General features: G+C 51.1%; 1 protein-coding gene across 4 annotated transcripts in view; it reads left to right on the top strand.

Annotated features, from left to right (window-relative positions):
• Slc12a3 (solute carrier family 12 member 3) overlaps window positions 1-18,592 on the top strand; it is a 36,017-nt gene extending 17,425 nt beyond the window's left edge. For 2 of the 4 annotated variants that reach the window (XM_048428677.3, XM_048428678.3), the window contains exons 18-25: window positions 1,453-1,559; window positions 2,587-2,669; window positions 4,465-4,566; window positions 6,040-6,151; window positions 9,566-9,652; window positions 10,241-10,376; window positions 11,468-11,535; window positions 17,648-18,592. In XM_048428677.3, the coding sequence (XP_048284634.1) occupies window positions 1,453-1,559; window positions 2,587-2,669; window positions 4,465-4,566; window positions 6,040-6,151; window positions 9,566-9,652; window positions 10,241-10,376; window positions 11,468-11,535; window positions 17,648-17,789 (837 nt within the window). In that variant the 3' untranslated portion in view covers window positions 17,790-18,592. Of the gene's footprint in view, window positions 1-1,452; window positions 1,560-2,586; window positions 2,670-4,464; window positions 4,567-6,039; window positions 6,152-9,565; window positions 9,653-10,240; window positions 10,377-11,467; window positions 11,536-12,725; window positions 13,731-17,647 lie in introns of those variants that run through there. The other 2 variants (XM_048428679.3, XM_087900156.1) reach the window with 2 other exon arrangements.
• Window positions 18,593-19,140: the final 548 nt, after the last annotated feature.

Below are 19,140 nucleotides of genomic sequence, written 5' to 3' on the forward strand. Positions count from 1 at the left end.
ATAAGGGAAAACCATAAAGTGACACGTTTGTGTATGTGGACCCACACAGCAGAGTGTAACCACAAAGTGGCACGTTTGTGTGTGTGGACAACACACAGCGGTGTGTAACCACAAAGAGACACGTTTGTGTATGTGGACCCATACAGTGGTGTGTAACCACAAAGGGACATGTTTGCGAATGTGGACACACACAGCGGTGTGTAACCACAAAGGGACATGTTTGCGAATGTGGACAACACACAGCGGTGTGTAACCACAAAGTGTCACATTTGTGTAAGTGGACCCACACAGCCATGTGTAACCATCTCTCAGATTAACATTCCTCTAGGCAATGGATTTACTGCTCCACATTTCCTCGTGAAGCATCTGAGCATCCTTTTCAATGGTGGTATTTCTCAACATGAAAAAAAAAACCAAAAATGTGTGAGGTCTCTTTTGGGGAGAGGTTCAGAGAACACTTTAGAATTTAGAAGTAGATAGAGACGATGCCATAGTGGAGTGCACACTTGCTTTTCTTTCTTTCTTTTCTTCTTCTTCCTTGCTTTTGTGGGTTTCTGTTTTGTTTGAGACAAGTAATTACTATGCAGAGCACACAAGCTTTTGGCCCACGCTCCTGGTGAGCCCCAGTTTCCTCAGGCTCACACAAAGGTCCTCCTGCCTTAGCCTTTGGGGGTTGTGAGTCAGAAGGATGGGGGTAGTGGTACTTGGGGACCAGGTAGAGTGCTAAGCAAGTGCTCTCTCATTGAGCCAACCCTTGTCTGCCTCAGCCTCCTGGTAGCTGGGACTAGAGGCATGTATACCATGCCCAGCTTGATATCTATATGTAGATACATGGATTTGCATTTATTTGTTTTGAATTATATAATTTTAAATGATTAATTTCTTTTGGAGACAGGGTCTCCCCGCGTAGACTTGGCTAACTGGAACTATCTGTGTAGACCTCCAGGCTGGCCTCAAACTCACAGAGATCTACCTGTCTTTGCCTCTCTAGTGTTGGGAGTTAAAGGCATGAGCCACCATAGCCTACTCTAAAATGGTCAATGTTGTATTGATTTCACTCCAAATGTTTTAAAGAATCTTGGGGGGAGGGTGGGGGGGGATGGGAGGGGGAGAAAAAGCCTGTTAGGATGTGAACGCCTATAATCCCCACACACTGGACACAGAGACTCCTGGAGGATCAACCATAGGGGGAGGGAGGAAAAGAAAGAGGGAGGGTGAAGAAAGGGAGGGAGGGGAGAGAGAAGATATATAGATTAGGTAGCCCAAGAGTCCTCTAACTTGGCACACATTCTGGATGAACAGAACCCTGAGCCCCTGAAGCATGTACTGTAGGGGTGGCTGGGATAAGCAAGAGCCCCACCCTGGTCATTTGCCACAGAACAGAGCCCCTACTGATCCCAAGGCTTGAATACCACTCCATCTTCTGACTGACTCTCCACCCCTACCCGACAGGCCTCAGGGCTGGGAAGAATGAAGCCCAACATTCTGGTGGTTGGATTCAAGAAAAATTGGCAGTCTGCTCACCCGGCCACCGTGGAGGACTACATTGGCATCCTGCAGTGAGTGAGCGCGAAGGTGCAGTCTGGGAGCTATTGCCTTGGGCCCCTGGGGCTCCCTGGGCCTGGGGAAGCAGAGTAGTGGCTGTGTAGACACCTGAGTCACTTGATGAAGGCTAAGGTGGAACCGAGGTCTCCCCTTGGCCTTCACAGACACTGAAGTCAGCAGGCAACCAAAGAGTCGGGTGGAACGGGGGTGGGGACTGGGGCAAGCTGGAGAAAGCTCTGGACAGTTGTGCCCCTCAGAATGCAGGTCCGGGGTTGCTGGGAAGCTCAGCTTCCCAGGGTAGTTCGAAGGGTGGTTGTTAAGCAAACAGGCTCAAGCTCTCTGGCAGGCTGGGAGCTGAAGTGGGGAAGAAGGCCCAAGGGTTTCAGGGTTGTCTCTAAACTGCAGCCCCGCCAGCTCTTCCCATTGCAGGTGTGAGGAATGCCTGTCTGGGATGCCTTTCTAGTGCTATACCACACAGAGGGAAAGGACCATCCAAGCCCAAGGCTGAGCCGCAAGGCACTGGAACCTACATCCGGTTCTGCTGCTAACCCACTATGTGACTCAGCTGTCACCCCAACTGCTTAACCCAATTATGACATGGGGTAGAAAATCTGGTCCCCAGGTTCCTTGCTGCTCTAGTGTCCAAGAGAGTCCAGAGATCTGTAACTGAAGGAGTCTAACGAGAGAGCTGGGAGGCCTTGGTATTGTCATGTGAGAGAGGCCATTCCTATAGGTACACTTATCCTTTGGTTTACAGTCCCGGCCATATAGTCCTAGCACTAGCTACTCTGTTCCTTACCGTCTGACACAGGACAGGTTTTCCTGTGTGAAGTGGAGGTTAAAGTCCCCAAGCCCCACTACTGCGGCAGAGAGGTGGGAAGGAATGGGCGTGACACGAAGCAGGACCCAGGAATGTCACAGATGACTCTCCAGTTCTGCCTGTATACTATACACACAGGGAAACTGAGGCCCACAGACCAACACTAGACATTGGGAGCCAGGTCCCAGGGCCAGCGGCTTGACCCCACATCTCCTTTCCAGCGATGCCTTTGACTTCAACTACGGCGTGTGTGTCCTGAGGATGCGTGAGGGGCTCAATGTCTCCGAGGTGATGCAGATGCACAGTGAGTACACACTGCATGCCATCAGCCCCTGTCAACACCCGACGGCTCTTCTAAGCCGTGCGCGTGCGAGGAAGAAAGGGAAGAATTAGCGAGGCCACTGACTTGTAGATAGCCAGCCCTTAATGGTGCTTTGGAGCCCGTGGTTTCCAAACGGAAGTGAGGCTCAGAATGCGGAAGTGACCAGGTCAAGGTCATGCTTCTAGTTAGGTGGACAGGGAACTAGAACTTCCCACGCACTCTATGAGGCTCAGATAACCATGTCAATAAAGAGGATCAGAGAGAGAAAAAGGCAAAGAGGCGCCTGCCCACATAGAAACATCACAAGGAAAATATTTAAAGGCCATGGGCACTGGACCATCTCAAGATCTCAAGTCTGTCCTTGGGGCCCATAATTGGAATGTATCTGGAAGTTGTCCCTGATGTGGAGAGTCTGAATCAGTGGTGGTTAGATGTGGGGAAGACCAAGAGAGGTCAGGACTGGCAGACACACCAGCAGGACTCTGATCTTGGCAGGCAGGGGCATTGTCATCAGGGGCCAAGGACATGCCTGCCCATAGCATCTAGATAGTAAATATTTATGCGGCCACTGTGACAGAGTCAGCAACCTAGACGTTGTGACTGCTGTAGGCAGGGAACGTACAAAGCCCCTCCCCATCCAGGGTGCTACATCTGGGGACAAGGGTGCTGCCTCTGGGGACAAATCAGAAGCTTATCATGGTAGACGTGAAAGTGTCCTGAGAAAATGGATGCTGGGTGCTCAGAGGCCTCTCTGCCTGTTGCTGAGGAGAGTGGAGCTGGGCAAAGAGTGTCTGGGGCGGGGGGCACCCTCTACCAGTCAGTGGTCTGTCTTGTGGAAGAGCAAGAGGAAGTCAAAATAGCAGGCTTGGAGGCAGACAGGGCCGGATCCAGGGCAAAGGGAAGCAGGCAGCAGCCAGTTACCCTGGGGAAGGACAGAGGGACTTTCTTTAAGTGTTAGGGGAGTTCCACGGGGTGAGAACCCCAGCATCCCCAGGCAGAAGCTCCTGCCCAGCTGTCCCCCTGTTTTTGTGGTTAAAAGTATTTGACCCAGTAGAGGAAGGCGGGGGAGTCAGTGGCAGCAGCACTAAGCCATCTCTCTGTGTCTGGCACGGGTCTGCTCCCCCCACTCAGAAGATTGGGGTGCTCTTGGACTGTGGGGTAGCTCATGTCAGGTCATCTGGGAACTGGGCCAAGAGTAAATGGCTGTCTCTCGTGACAGGGGTGTCCTGAAGACTGAGGTCGGGTGGCTGTAGGTTTTGGGTTCCTGTTGACGATGACCAACCCAGTGATGGCTCCGGGGCTGTGGGCTGAAGTTCCACCCTTTGGAAAGTCCCCCCCCCCCGTCATGTTTAAATGTCATACACAGGGAGGAGTAGCATGCTGTTCTCTTCTTTCAGGGACACCTGGGATGGGGAGAACTGGCAGCTGGTGCAGGGGTGTCCTGCATTTGTGAGGTGGGAAAAGAGGAGAAAAAAAGGGGGGGAAGGCTCCGTCTGAACAGGGTTGCTGCAGAGAAGGAAGAGCATGCACCCAGACAACAGTCGCCCCGGGTCCTCAGGGTCCAGGAGAGTGGAGCAGGGAGCCTGGAAGGGGCTCACTCTAAGAAGCATGGGAAAGGAGATTAGTGGTGTCTGGCCAGGCCTGCAGGATGCCTCAGACCACTGCACACCCACCTTGGTGACAATGGCCAGCCCACCCCAATTGGGAAAGCAGGCTGTTTTCTGGCAGGTCCTGGCAGTGAGCCTGTGGACTCTGCTCAGACCCGCCCCTTCTTCAGCAGCCCCAGAGGCATTGGTCCAGGAGGAGCAGGCCAGCACCATCTTCCAGTCGGAGCAAGGCAAGAAGACCATCGACATCTACTGGCTGTTTGATGATGGAGGTCAGGTTCCCTCAGACTTATCCCTGTCCCCTGGGACTCTGGATCTTCTGACCTGCCCTCCTAGGCTGTGCTTGCTGTGGCCTCTGGTGGGACCCAGAAGCCAGCAAAGTGGACAGAGGCCATAGGCTGTCCTGATCTTTTTTTTGTTGTTGTTGTGGTTGTTTTGTTTTTCGAGACAGGGTTTCTCTGTAGATCTGGAGCCTATCCTGGAACTAGCTCTTGTAGACCAGGCTGGCCTCCAGAGATCTGCCTGCCTCTTCCTCCCAAGTGCTGGGATTAAAGGCTTGCACCACTACCAGCCTGTCCTGATCTTAAAACACAAATCCCAAACTTTAATGATTCTACCTTTGATAGAGTCAGAAAGAGACCACAGCCCTGCCCTAAGTGAATGTATCAGCCATCTGTGTTTGTGGCTTCCACATCAGGCCCGTCCTACTGTAGATCAAGATACTGAAGAAAAAAAAAAACAGCTTGTATCAATCATATACAAACTAATATTTCTGGCCCCATTTCCTCCACAATAAAACCCAGAAACAATTTTCATGGTACATGCTCTGTGGCGGGTGTGACAGGAAATTACCTAAGGGATATGCAAGGCCCTGTGTAGGCTCCACACAGATCCTACACCTTACTGGAGAAGGAGTGTGGCACCTGCAGGTATGGGCGTCTGAAGGAACGTTCTGGAGTCAATTCCCCTGTGGATATCCAGGAGTAACTGTGTAGCTCACTGAAACCTGTGCAGGCTGGGCTATGTGAATCCGTTGCCTGGCAGCAAGTGCTCTTGTGGGCTAGCCCAATGAAGTCTTTCTCTCTGAAAAAAGGAAACTGAGGCACAGAGGAGCCTACGCTGATCGCACGGTGGCTGGGCCTTGAGTGGGTGTGGAGAAATGACAGGGACGGATGGCTCCTCCACATTGGTCAGATGTTCAGTTTTCAGGAAATAAGTGAGGACCATCCTGATGGTCACGTGCAACCTCCCCACCCCCACCTCACATGCCAAGTGCTCAGTGCCAGCTTGCTTGTTTAAAACCCACCTCATTGGCTGGGGGCATTGTGGAGTCACATACCTACAATCCAAGCACTTGGGAGGTAGAGGCAGGAGGATCAGTAGTTCAAAGTCGGCCTCAACTACATAATACCTTGTCTCAAAGAGGCCAAATGACTAGGAGACAGAGGCTGGCAGATCTGAGTTCAAGGTCAGCCTGGTCTACAGAGTGAGTTCCGGGACAGCCAGGGCTACACAGGGAAACCCTGTCTCAAAAGAAAAAAAAAAAGTAAAGAAAAAGCCCAAACTCCTGCATTAGCCAAATAAAACACAGCCCACTGAGTACCAAAGCCAGTTTAGTCTGGTGAGTTCCTCCACAGATAAGGTCCAGAGGCACCTTATCTTCGCTGTGGCAGTATGGGGTGGAAACACACAGAGGGCTCTGTCCTGAGTCTGCCCCTCTTGCCTCCTGGGATTGTCCCTGCCAGGCCTCACCCTCCTCATCCCCTACCTCCTGCACCGCAAGAGGAGATGGGGCAAATGCAAGATCCGGGTGTTTGTTGGGGGCCAGATCAACAGGATGGACGAAGAGAGAAAGGCGTAAGTGGGGACCATGGGGCTGAACGGACCTGCCATCTTGACTTCCTGAAGCTGCCTGACTCCCTGTCCCTGTACCCACCTCTGTCCCTGGGTGGCCCTGAGATTGTCCCAAAGCCCAGGCCAGCTCTCTCCATTTCCAAAGTGCTGGCTTCCTGTCTCCCCCTAAGATGACCCAGGTGCCCTGGTGTTCGCTATGGTATGAACAGGTGGTAAGTGCTGGAATCAGGAGGCTCTCCGAGGACAGAGTCATGTGAGAGGCCGGATGGAGGTAAGTGAAGCGAGGCTGCAACCTTTCTTTTTTTTAATATTTATTTATTTATTTATTTAGAACCTTTCTGACGCAGTCCCCCAAGCAGGGATGCAGGTTCCCAGAGAGACATGAGGTAACCTAAGTGCCCAGGAGCAGTAGCAAATGAGAGTAGGAAAAACAAAACGAAACACTAACAACAAAAACCCCACCAAAGCACTTGGTGAGAAGTGATTTTAATTCCCTCTCAGGTCTCTGGCTGATTTGGCCAGAGATCTTAGTGTAAGGCTAGCTTATTTTTGAACTTATTTGTCCTGTCTAAGCGAACACAGCAGGCCTGGCTCACTGGCTTGGCAGACCATGCCGTCTGGCCAGAATTCGGTGACGGTGTGTGTTTATATGGGTTTTCATTGTTACATTTTCTAGCAACAAGTGTTGTTTTCTGTTTAATTAGAAGATAGTTTGCTTCTGACACGTGTCTTATTTGGCCCCTTTTAAATGGCTGTCACACAGCTCCCGAGGCCCTCTGTCTCTTGAGGAAAAGAGGTTTCCTTTTGTTCATGGTCCTGGAGGTTCGGTCTAAGGCCCGCATCTTGTGATGGCCTTTTTACTGGCAAAGACCTGTGGTTATGGTGACATAGGACATTACCAAGATACAGGCGGTGTGTGTTTGTGTGTGTGTGTGTGTGTGTGTGTGTGTGTGTGTTTCCCTCTTTCTCATGAAGCCACCAAAGTGCAGTTCAATCATAAGATGCAACCTCAATGACCGGGTCCAATCCTAAACATGTCCCAAAGGTTCTGGCCATAAACACCAGAACCTGATTCTGTTTCCATGGTCACACACACACACACACACACACAAACACACACACACACACACACACCAAGGATTAAATTTTAACCTGAGTTCATGGGGTAAACAGTATGCAAATCACGGCACTCAGGCAGAAGGCAGAAGGTGACTTGCCTGAAATAGACACAGACGTACACAGAGAGGCGTGGTCCCGGAGGCGTGGTCGTGGGGCGTGGTCGCGGAGGTGGAGGTGTCGAGTTGGCCGGAGTTGTAGGGGAGGAGTTGGGCAACGGTGACTTTCCGACCAGGGAAATTAAGATTAAAGGTCAAAAATGAGACCAGCTCGGACAAATCGGGGCAGTTTGCCCCAAGAAAAGAGCCTGGTGCAGGCTCTATGCCAGGACAGTGCGGCCCTGAGGACAGGACCGGAAGCGGCCCCAGACCCGCATCGCTCCTCCTACTCCAGGGCTCCACCTTTCTCCCTTCTTCCAGTCACCCTGAGTTTGTGAGACCCAGCGGTATCGTCCCTGTCACCTCCCCCCCCCCCCTTTCTCCCCTACACGCGGTGAGAACTTTACCAAAAAAGGGTCCTTCTTTGGCAAGGCCAAGGGCAGGGGTGAGGACAGCAGCACCTGGCTTTCAGAACGCTTAAAGAGTAAACAGACCAGAAGGCTCTGGGAGGCCTTTGTTTCCTGTCCCAGCTCTGGGTGGCAGCTGGGTAATGTGAGGTGTTTCCCTCAGGTAACAGCCTGTCGCTCTTACAGCAGTTATTAAAAAACAAAACAAAACAAAAAAACCTTCTGTCCCAGCTGCCACTTAGTGGGCTTAGGCGACCTGCTGTCTCTATGCCAGGCCTGCTGGGCCTCTAATGTGTTCCAGGATGAGGCCACCACATCTCTGCTTTTCAAACCCTACTTCTGGGAATGTAGCATGGCTGGTTATGTCTGCCAAGTGTGCGCGAGCCCTGAGTGTGATACTCAGCACTGCATATGTAGATGTGATCGTCAGTGCTGGGGAGGCAGAGGCAGGGGAGTCAGAAGTTCGAGGTCTTCCTTAGCTATATAGCGAGTTGGAGACCAGGCTGACCAACAGGAGACTTGGCTTCAAATAAAACCAAACCAACTTGAGCAGTGGTGGTGGCACACGCCTTTAATTCCAGCACTTGGGAGGCAGAGACAGGTGGATCTCTGGGTTTGAAGCCAACCTGGTCTACACAGCCAGTTCTAGGACAGCCAGGGCTAGCAAAGAAACCCTGTCTCAAAAAACCAACCAACCAAACAACAACAACAACAACAACAACAACAACAAATCCAAACCAACTAACCAACCAAGCAAAAAAGGCCTAGTGGACCGAGGGGGCTAGAGAGATGGTTCAACCATTTATAGTTCTTCCTGACTTTGTACAATACCAAAGTTGGAGTCCCAGTACCCACATGGGCAACTCACACTGCCTGTAAGTTTAGTTCCAGGGGATGTGACATCTTCTGGCCTTCTTGGACATCCTTACACATACGGCATACACACACAGAAACACACACACACACACACACACACACACACACACACACCCCCATACGTAATAAACCTTAGAAAAAATTTTGTCTCACTCCTAAGTTCAAGAGCCATCAGGGGTCTTGGCACAGGGGCCCCAGCCTGGACCGTTCAGCTCCTTCCTAGGATGCTCTGTGCATTCCCAGCCATTTCATCTCCCGCTTTTGCTCACTGACTTTTTCCTCCGGTGAGTCCAGCAGGCCTCAGCTCAGGGGGCACATCCCATCCTGGGGGCATCACCCAGTCCATGCCTTGCCTAAGGGCTCTGACCCAGCCCTGGGCTGGGGACCCATAGGTATGTTCTGCAAGATCCTTGAGTGATTCCAGTGTGGACATTGCCCTGTCCCAGCTCCTTGGGCCTATAATACCTTCTTCACCATGCACCAGCCAACCAGATGAGAAGTCTTTCCCAACTGCATAGATCACGGTGGGCTTCTCCATTTGATGCTGATTTGGTGCCATCTAGCATGGAGTTTTCTGGTTTTCTTCCTAGCTCTTGTGTGTTGCTGTCTTCGACTTCCACCTCTCTTCAGTTTCTCTCTTCATCTTCCCCTTCATTTGACCTTCACTTCTCAGAGCGTGGTCCCAGACCTAGCAGCATCCCAGACTCTTCCTGACCAGCAGACCCTCGGAGAATTCTGTCAAATATTTTCCCACAGTGCTGGCCACTCTCTGACTTTTTCCATGCATGATTCTCACTCCCTGGCCACCTTGTCTCCTGTGCTAGCCACATCTGTTCTGTTCGGTGCTACCCATCATCGGGTGCGTGAGGAACATCAGAATGGATGGATATTGGTTTTTGAGTTCTGCGTCTCTCTTCCAGGATCGTTTCTCTTTTGAGCAAGTTCAGACTGGGATTTCATGAAGTTCACATCCTTCCGGACATCAATCAGAAGCCTCAGGCTGAGCAGTGAGTTTCGCGTGACAGAAAGGCCGTCGAGCCCTGTAGATTCCTCTGCTTGCTCCTCCCTTCTTCCAGCCCCACCGGTTCCTGTGCTGCTCTTCACACTGTGACTCAGGACCTTTGTACATTCAACTGCTTCTCCACCCAGAACCTTCTGCCTTGTATACACAGCTGGCTTCAGAAGGACCCGTTTCCTTCAGCTAGCAGAGAGGCCTTCCTTGCCTGTTATTCCCTATTGGAGGACTTGGGGCTTATCTTCCTCAGATACCTGCTTATTTGTGTTTATTTGCTTACTACTGCCCAGCTGATCAGAAGTTCAATGAGGATGGGGTCCAGTCTTTCTTGCTGACAGTGGGGTAGCTAGCAGTACTTGGGGTGGGACCAGGTCAGTGGACAACGTATGAAAATTTGATGAATGTCAGACCTAACTGTTAAGAGTTGAGGCCACGTGTAAGTCATTTAATAAAAATGACAAAGTTGGGTAGGTTTGGTCTCAGGAGTATGTCCTGTGTCCCTCCCTTGAGTTTCCTTCAAGTTCCTGTCCCCTGGAAACAAGGCCATGCCACCCAGCCTTACCTGTACTTTCTTTCCCAGCACCAAGAGGTTCGAGGACATGATTGCACCCTTCCGCCTGAATGACGGTTTCAAGGATGAGGCCACTGTCGCCGAGATGAGGAGGGACTGTCCCTGGAAGATCTCCGATGAGGAGATTAACAAGAACAGAATTAAGGTGCAAAACAGGGAAGGGACTCACCAGGGTCTGGGGTCCCACCTGTGTGTCCCTATCCTGAGCTTCAGATTTCCCACTAGGCCCCACCCTGCTTTCCCTTCCCAATGTCTGAAATGTCCTTGGGTCACATGACAGGGCTGAGCCACGACATTGTGGAGCCCCATGCTGTCTTTGGTGGGGTAGACTGGCCCTCCTGCTATGCAAACGGTGCTGGCCACTGGTGGGTTGGAGTGCTTCTTCCAGAACTGTGTGTACGGTGGGGAGGATGCTGTTTTGACAATGGCTACAATGACATTTTTGGGTGGGATGAATAAATGGGAGGAACAGGCACCCAGGGGCAGACCTTACTTAGTCTCTCAGTAGTTCAAGTCAGGGGCCCTGAACTGGGGCCATTTGCCACCCTTCCCCAGGTAGGGACATTTGTCAACCGTCTAGAGATATTTTTTGGGGTCACATCTCAAGGGATATTACATATTACATAGAAACTAGGGGAACTGATAAATGTCCTACAACGTACAAGGCAGCCCTCATAACAAAAAATTGGGCATCCATGTTGTCCACAGTGAGACGGTTAGAGTCCCAGACTTGGCTAGCTCACTTGCCTTGGGTCCTTTCCCTACACTGAGTATCCATCCACTTTTAGGTCCCAGGAGTTGACTTCATTTCGGAGGGACTTGAGACAGCCATAGATTAAGGTGTGTCCGCCAGCCATGTCCCCACACCTGGGGACTTTAGAAATTTTCCCAGCCTGATATCAGCTGGCTCTTTACAAAGTACTGAACAAGCAAAATGTCTAAAGAAAGCCTTCTCAAAGTCTGCCACTGGGAGCCTGCCCCTGCTCCAAATAGTTCCCCAGTGGGTCTTCTGTGTGCCCAGCAGTGAGCCAAGAGTTAGCTCATTTGATCTTGTCCATATCCCCTGGGGAGGATAAGATCATACCTATTTCGTAGAGTGGCACTCTGAAGTTCAGGGAGGCTCTCCTGGGGCTGAGGAGTCAGGCATTGTTGAGCGGCATAATTCTGCATCCGGTCAAGCTCGGGGTGGGGTGCTGTTGAGGAGGTAGGAAGTGACCTTGGTTCCCTTGGCCCCAGTCCCTTCGGCAGGTGAGGCTGAATGAGATCCTGCTGGACTACTCTCGGGATGCCGCGCTGATCCTCCTGTAAGTCCGGCTGGCGGGAGGAGTGGCCTGTTGGGATGATGCCTGCAGCTCCAAGGGACTCAGAATGCTGCAGATTCAGCTTGGTGGGTGCTCAGAAAACATGGCCAGTCCGATGTCTGCCTGTCGGCGCTGGTCTGAGTGTCAGCTGGCAGATCACAGGTCTCACGTGTCCCAGGCATTGTCGATTTTCCTTGCTGTCCCTTGTTTACTCTTTTTTGTGCCAAACGGGCTTGGCAAACAGAGGCAGCTCATCCCAGAAGCCAGTGTGTCTCCTGGTTTGGAGATTGCCCTCATTGGCTATTTGTCATCCCTTAATGATGTGAGTGTCCTTTCTGGACAGCAGGAGCGGAGGCCGCTCTGGCAGCACTGTTTCCGCTGGACCCACACCCAGTCCATGTTGCCCCCCTCCCAATGTTAGCCAGGGCAGAGCAAAGGAATGGGGACAGTGGCAAGGAGGGGCCTCCATGTGACTCTGGTCTCTCCAAGAACATGGCCAGTCAAGACACCCGTACCTGTGGTTTAGGGTAACATGGATTTTATTAAGGCTTTTCCTATGCTTGCTGGGGGCCAAGTCCTCTCTCTGCTCAGATGGGACCACACAAGAACATAAAGCCGCTAACACACGGAGCATGCTTTGAAATACAGATGGAACTCAGACCAGGGATCCTTCTACTTCTGCCTCTTTGTCTGTCAGCAACAATGAACATGTCAAGAGGTGGCTCATTTCAAGGAATGTTCTGATATGAGCCACATGATTTCTTATTCTTACTATCCGCAGGAGGAAGGCCAGGGTCAAGGAGGAAGGCCAGTGTCAGTCTTCCTTGATAGTGAGAGGGTCACTGTTATGGACAGGTGATGGGTGCATGTGCTCTCAGGAGCATCCTTCTCGGTGGGCATGAGTCTAAACATCCTGGCAGACCTGCCAAGTGTTGTCTGCTCTGGAGAGCCAGCCCGTATCTGCTGACATGAACAGTACAGTCGGGTCTCTATGGCTGTGATAAACACCACGACCAAAAGCAAGTTGCGGGGGAACATGTGTATTTCAACCTACAGCTTATAGGCTGTCATCCAGGGAAGTCAAGACAGGAACTCAAAGCAGGAACCTAGAGGCAGGAGCTGATGCAGAGGCCATGGAGGAACGCTGCTTACTGGCTTGTTCTTCACGGCTTGCTCACTCTCCTTTCTTACAGCACCCAGGGATGGAACTGCTCACAAGGCCTAGGTACTCCCCTATCAACTATTAATCAAGAAAACACCTCACAGGCCATGAACATACGAAATGTGTCTCTGCTGAGGACATTTTCTCAGTTACGCTGATCTTAAAAGACTGACTCTACTTTGTGTCAAGTTGACCAAAAATTAACCAGGACAAGCAGTCAGGGTGTGACAAGGATTGTTTACCTACTGCAGAGAGGCCTCAAACTCAGCACCATATTGGGTTTAGAATGCTCAAGACTCAAGAATGGTCCATTCCCAACCTGGTTGCCCCCTAGAGTTCATAGGCCATATCTGACATTGGATTCACAAGAAGAGACTGCACCAAGGAGTCCTTTAGGGTGACAAGAGAAAATGGGGTCTCTACTTCAGTGAGAAGTACTTCCTTTTCAGGAGACACCAGCATTGTTCCCCTTAGGCCGTGTAAGTGCCCCTTTGAGAACCTCAGCATGGCAAGCGGGTAAAGACCTAAAATGCCCAAGGCCTTCTGGTGGCAGGAGAAGGCTGAGAACAAACACCGTGGGATCGTGATAAGCGTGGCATCAGAACCCCGCTTCTGGAAGGTCTGGCCCTTCAGTCTTGTCTGCAGGCCCGTAGGGGTCAGATGGCACCAGCCAGTTCCCCAGTGTGGAAAGCAATGATGTTTTATTTCTACCACAGGATTTGGTCAGCCGCTAATGGTCAGAGCGATGGGAAATCTGCCAGAGTATGACCCAGGCCAGGCTGTGGGGATGGGGGGGGGGTATGTCTCTTGGACAGTACTCCAGCGGTAGCTCCAGACACTCACTGAACCAAGGTTTAGGAATCATGTCTTTCGTTCACTCAGAACTGCAACCAAATACCACAGTCCGGATCCCTTATAAACAGCAGGAGTTCATTTCCCATAGTTCTGAAGGATGGGAGGGCTAATCTCAAAGTGCTAGCAAATTTGGAATTTGGTAAGGCCAGCCTCTGGTCATAGACTCGCATGTCACTGTGAGACCCCTTGTCCGCACGTGGTCGGAACTCTCTTGAGCTGTTTTGTAAAGCGGGTGCTAACCTCTCGGCCTAATCACCTCCCTAAACCCCTAGCTCCTAAACCTCTTGCCCAGCACCCTCTAAGGGCAGACGGAAGCATTTCAACGGGGTTGGATTTTAGCTGGTTCTGTCTACTCAGATCACAGCAAATGGCTTGTTGACCTTGTTCCTGCAAGTCACTTCATATGTGTCCGAGGACAGAAAGACATTCAGAGTCCCTAGTGACTCGTGCTGTTCTGTGTAGAGTGGTGGCCAAGATCTCAGACAGTTAGCACCAAGGCACAGAGATCGGACCGCAAGTAGTTGCCAGTCCTTCCCTGGGTCACCCCAGAGGACACTAGGGCTACACAACCTTTTCCTCAAGGGCTGGTTCCCTGTCTTCAGCTCTCAGCCAGTCGGTGAGTGGGGTCCCACACAGGAAGTTGCCAAGTTAAACTCTACCTTGAAATGCCCTTCTGTGTGGCTTACAACATTGAAAAGGGGTCAAGACTGAGACACGAAGGTGTTAAAATTAAGTGCATATTTATTTATCATGTATACAGTGCTCTGCCTGCATGTATGCCTACACACCAGAAGAGGGCGCCAGATCTCATTGCAGATGGTTGTGAGCCACCATGTGGTTGCTGGGACTTGAACTCAGGACCTCTGGAAGAGCGGTCATAGGGCCCTGGGCGACTACACTTCTGTGGTCTGGTGACACCCATTGTGTCTGAGCACCTCCCAGGGTCTGCAGGAGAGCATGTTTTCCTACTGAGAAAGTGCTGAGGAAAGGGGCTTGCTTCATCACCAACACCACTTAGAGAATGTTCCTCAGGCAATGTTAGGCCCAGGGTGTGGTTTGAGTCAGAGGGCAAGGCGGTGGAGGTGGCTTTATCCCAGGCTCCAGACATCTAACTAGGTGGGGGACTGGGGTGGACCTCTCCTGGGTGCAAGGGTGGGATACGCTACAGCTTCCCAAATGCAGTCTCTTCAAAGAAACAAACTTGCAATTATGACGTGCTGCTAATTCACTGTGTCACCTTGGTAAGAAGGCCCGTGTCTCTCTAGCCTTGGTTTCCCCAATGACCACTGAAGCAGGATTCAAGATTCTCTTTCACCAAGCTGTGACCCCACATTTATTTGCTATTAAAATGAATCTAACCGGGCGGTGGTGGCACACACTTCTGAACCCAGCACTCTGGAGGCAGAGGCAGGCAGATGTCTGTGAGTTTGAGGCTAGCCTGGTCTACAGAGTGAGTTCCAGGACAGTCAGGACTGTTTCACAGAGAAACTCTGCCTCAAAGCCTGCCTCCCCCTCCCTCAAAAAAGATTGCAAAATGAACGGATCTCTCAGGGGCCCCATGATGCGAAATTTTCCTGAGTAGCACCTCTTCTTCCTTTTCCTTTCTACCCCCCAAACTTCAGGAGAAGTCAAACTCTCTCCAGCTGGGCTTGGCTGGATTAGCCAAGAGCAGCAATGGTGTGTCCAGTCACCCTGGATTTGACGCCTGCACAAATCCCACCCTAGCCAGCAACTGCAGCTGTCACCCCACAGGGCCCCAGCTCTTGGGCCAACTCCTTGGGGAGCACAGAACAACTGTGTGTGTATGGGTGTGGGTGTGGGTCACAACCCTCCAAGCTGGAGACCAGCCCGGATTTCTCAAGGTGTAGTTGAGGTCAGTTAGACCTCGTTAGACCTGGGGACCCTAGAAATTAGGGGGCTGGGAAGGGACTCGGGACCCCTGTCACCGACAACAAGCGAAGGACAACAAGCAAGCGACATCCCTCTCTGGGACCAGGTGCAATGGCCATCTAGTCTAGCGCTGGTTGGAGGCGGAACCTGGCTGTCTGCTCATCAGTGGCTTCTCTGACAAAGCACCCCCACAGCTCCACCCACGTGCGAGAGTAGCTACACCTCACAGGCACTGAGCCGGCACAGTACCCAGCCCCACAGCCTCCAACTGGGTTAAGAGCCTGTTCTGTGACTCTGCTCGTGGATTTCACTTCTGACTCTAGCGCTGACCCAACGCTGCCCTGCAATTTTGAACAGAAGGTTGTTTTGGTCCCAGTTTTGCTCTGGGAAACCAGATAAGCCGTTTCAGGAGAGCATATCCTGTTGGCAAGAGTCAGCGTGTCATGCCGGTGCCGGAGTGAGTTAAAGGTGCTGTCCCTGGGACAGGGCCACAGGTTCCACTGAGGGAGGGAACTTCATGAATACTGGCAGGCACCTGTGCCCTGTGACCTTTGAAGTTGGTGAATTAAGTTCCCCCAAATAATACAGCCTTTCCCAGACGGTAGTGTCTTCGGCCTCAGGAGTGCCTGTGACAGCTAAACTTGGCCTTTCTTCTCTTCTGTGCCTTTTCCAGGGACTATCTATCACAAACGCTCTCAAATGAAGACAGCCGCTTTGTAGGATAGATGATGTGCTTGCCCCTTCCCTGCTCCTCAGGACCTCGCTTTTTAAAAATAGGGCAGTGCTTGTCCCGCCAGTGTTCTGGCCCTGCATTTTAGTTCATGGTCATAGGCTCTTAGTGGGCATGCAAGGTTGCAGCAAGCAGGCGCAGCTGGTAGAAAGATCTAGGGACTTGGCTGGAGGCTCATCTCTACTACCTGCACCCAGTGTGTGCCCACAGACAGCCGACAAGCGTAGTCCCTGTCACTTTAGAGAACTCTGAGGCTCAGGGCCAGTCGGGCACTTTGCCAAAGCCACGTAGCTGAGGACACGGCAAAGCCAATGCTTCAAGCAGCTTTGATAGGGTCAGATTCTGACCTCTGAACCCCAGTGCAAATCTGCCTGGCTGGCTGCTCCAGCTGGCCTGGGGTAGTGCCGGGGCCCTGTCCACTGGCGGGCTATGCTAAAGCTCCGGTAAAATCATGCTTGTGGAGGGGCTGTCAGATTGCCAAGTCTCCTGTAAACACTGGTGTCCCAGCTTTATGCACCACAACCGGTTCTGTGGGATCCTGTATTTCCCAGAAGTTGAACCGTAAGGCACCGGGACTTAGTCTCAGTGCGTCTTTAGAATCGTTAAGTAGCAAAGTCACTTTCTGGTGTAAACAGCCAAACATGACTGAACAGCTTTCTAGGACATCTTGTTATTTGCACGGTATTGTGCAATTGGGACAATGGGGCCCCGTGAGGCTGTGTTAGGGTTGCCCTGAGAGCCTCCATGGGGCAGGGGGTGGGGCGGGACGTGCAGCCACGGCACATGAACACATCACACTGTGGCTCTGGGAAGGTGGGTGGCTGGAAGGGCCAGCCTGGCATGGTGCTCGGGACCCGGTGGGCTGGCCTCTGTCACTCAGCAAACACCCTGCTGAACCTGGCTGTCTCAGGGAGTATTCCAGGCACAGAGGGAAGAGGTCAGGATGGACCCAGCCTGCGGGTGGATGAGCACACCTTCCAGCGGGAGAGACAGACAGCAAAGAAACACCACTAGAGATGCCTTTAAGATCGTGAAGGGCTATGAAAGCAGTCAAATGGGGGATTGGCTGGAAAGGCGTGGTCAATCAGAGGAACTGCCCTCAAGCAGAAACCTGGATGATTCAAAGGAGCCACCCAGAGCTGGGCATGTTGGCATGTTTACCAAGTGTCAAGAGCGTCCAGTGCAAAGGTCCTGAGGCAGGAGCAAGCTTGGCGTTTATCACTGTGTCTGAGGTTGGAAGGGCTGGAGGGGACTGAATGGGTCATAGGGAATGTGCAGGCCGTGGGTCTGCTTAGAAATGCTTTGTGGCTCCAGGTATCCTGAGGACCTCTCTGAAGAACAGCAGGGAGGCCTTAATGTGAGTGGGAAGGAACAATGAACGAACAGCAAGCTGATGAACCGTTCAGAAAACAAGCCCTGGGCTGGGCTGTGTGGGGGAGCCCCGGGTAATTCCTCTGTTGCCACCCTTCCTCCCACAGCACCTTGCCCATCGGAAGGAAGGGGAAGTGCCCCAGTTCGCTGTACATGGCCTGGCTGGAGACCCTGTCCCAGGACCTCAGACCTCCTGTCGTCCTTATACGAGGGAACCAGGAAAACGTGCTTACCTTTTACTGCCAGTGACGGCCAAAGCTGACGGTGTGGGGTGGAGTCAGAACCCTCCAGCTGGAGACAAGCTCCGTGTTCTGCTTCGCACGGAGTCCTCACACCTGCTGCTCCCTCTCTAGAAGATGCTGTGTTTCCAAACTGACTGAGCCCTGACAGACACACCTTCTGGCTTTGAAGCTGCGTGGAAGTCTCTGGAAGATTCTCTTTTTAAAAAGCTTTAGTTTTTTCTAAAACTGCCAGAAGAGGGCACTGGATCTTCAGGAACTTGAGTTACAGATGGGGCCATGTGGGTGCTGGAAGAAAACAATCCCAGGTCTTCTGCAAGAACAATGAGTGCTCCTACCCAGTGTGCCCTCTCTCTGCCTCCTTAAACTGCTCATATGGTAGACTTTATTCTCGGTTATTATTATTTCATTCACATAAAAGGTACTAACTCAAAAAATGATTTTTTTTCTCTGAGACTTGGTGGTAATGTTTGCTTGTGACTTTGTTTTAGATTTTCTTTATTTCCATTTATTAATGCCACATAGAAAATAAAACCATAGATCACTCCCTGAGTTCACCTGGGGTTAAAGCTTTCTTATGATGTCAATCAAGTCACCCTGTTAATTCCATAGTGTTTGAGAAAGGACCTCACTCTGCAGTCGAGGCTGGCCTTAAACTTTCTCTGTGTAAACATGGAGTGAAACCTGAATCTTTATGTCTCTACCTCCCTAGATTTGGGGATACAGCGTGTACAATCACACCACCTTGTTTCACTGTTTATATTTTTTCCTTTAAAAATTAGTTTATAAATGAGCGTTTCACTTATTGTCAAATTGCTTCTGATTAACCAATTTCATTTGAGACATCATTGTTTGTTCTTGGTTGCCCAGACCTGAAAAAAAAATCACTCAAAAACTATATTATTTGCAATACTCTTTGGCCAATAGCTTAAGCATATTGTTAGCTAGTTCTTACATCTAAAATTTACTCACTTCCTTTCTTTTATATTTACCACAAGGCTCGTGGCCTAGTGGCAAGGTTCCAGCTGGCAGCTCACATCCTACCCCTCTGGTGGCTACATGGCATCTCCCTGACTCTGCCTATTCTCGCTATACATGTCCTCCAGCCTTGCTATATTTTGTTAAGCCATTGGTCAAAAACAGCTTCTTTATTCATTGACCAATAAAAGCAACACATATACAGAAGAACTTCCCACATCATATGAGAGAGAATCTTTTCACATCTTCACAGGAATTTGGTTTTGGAACTAAATTTTTACACATGTCTTTGCCTCTCACTGATGTGTGAGTTTTCATTTTTAGTGTAGTCTTCAGATTAGTCTGTAGGCTGTTACATTGCAAACATAATTCTCTCAGTTTAT

The sequence above is a fragment of the Myodes glareolus genome, chromosome 22 (genome assembly GCF_982192425.1).
Source record: "Myodes glareolus chromosome 22, mMyoGla1.1, whole genome shotgun sequence".
NCBI classification, from domain to species: domain Eukaryota; kingdom Metazoa; phylum Chordata; class Mammalia; order Rodentia; family Cricetidae; genus Myodes; species Myodes glareolus.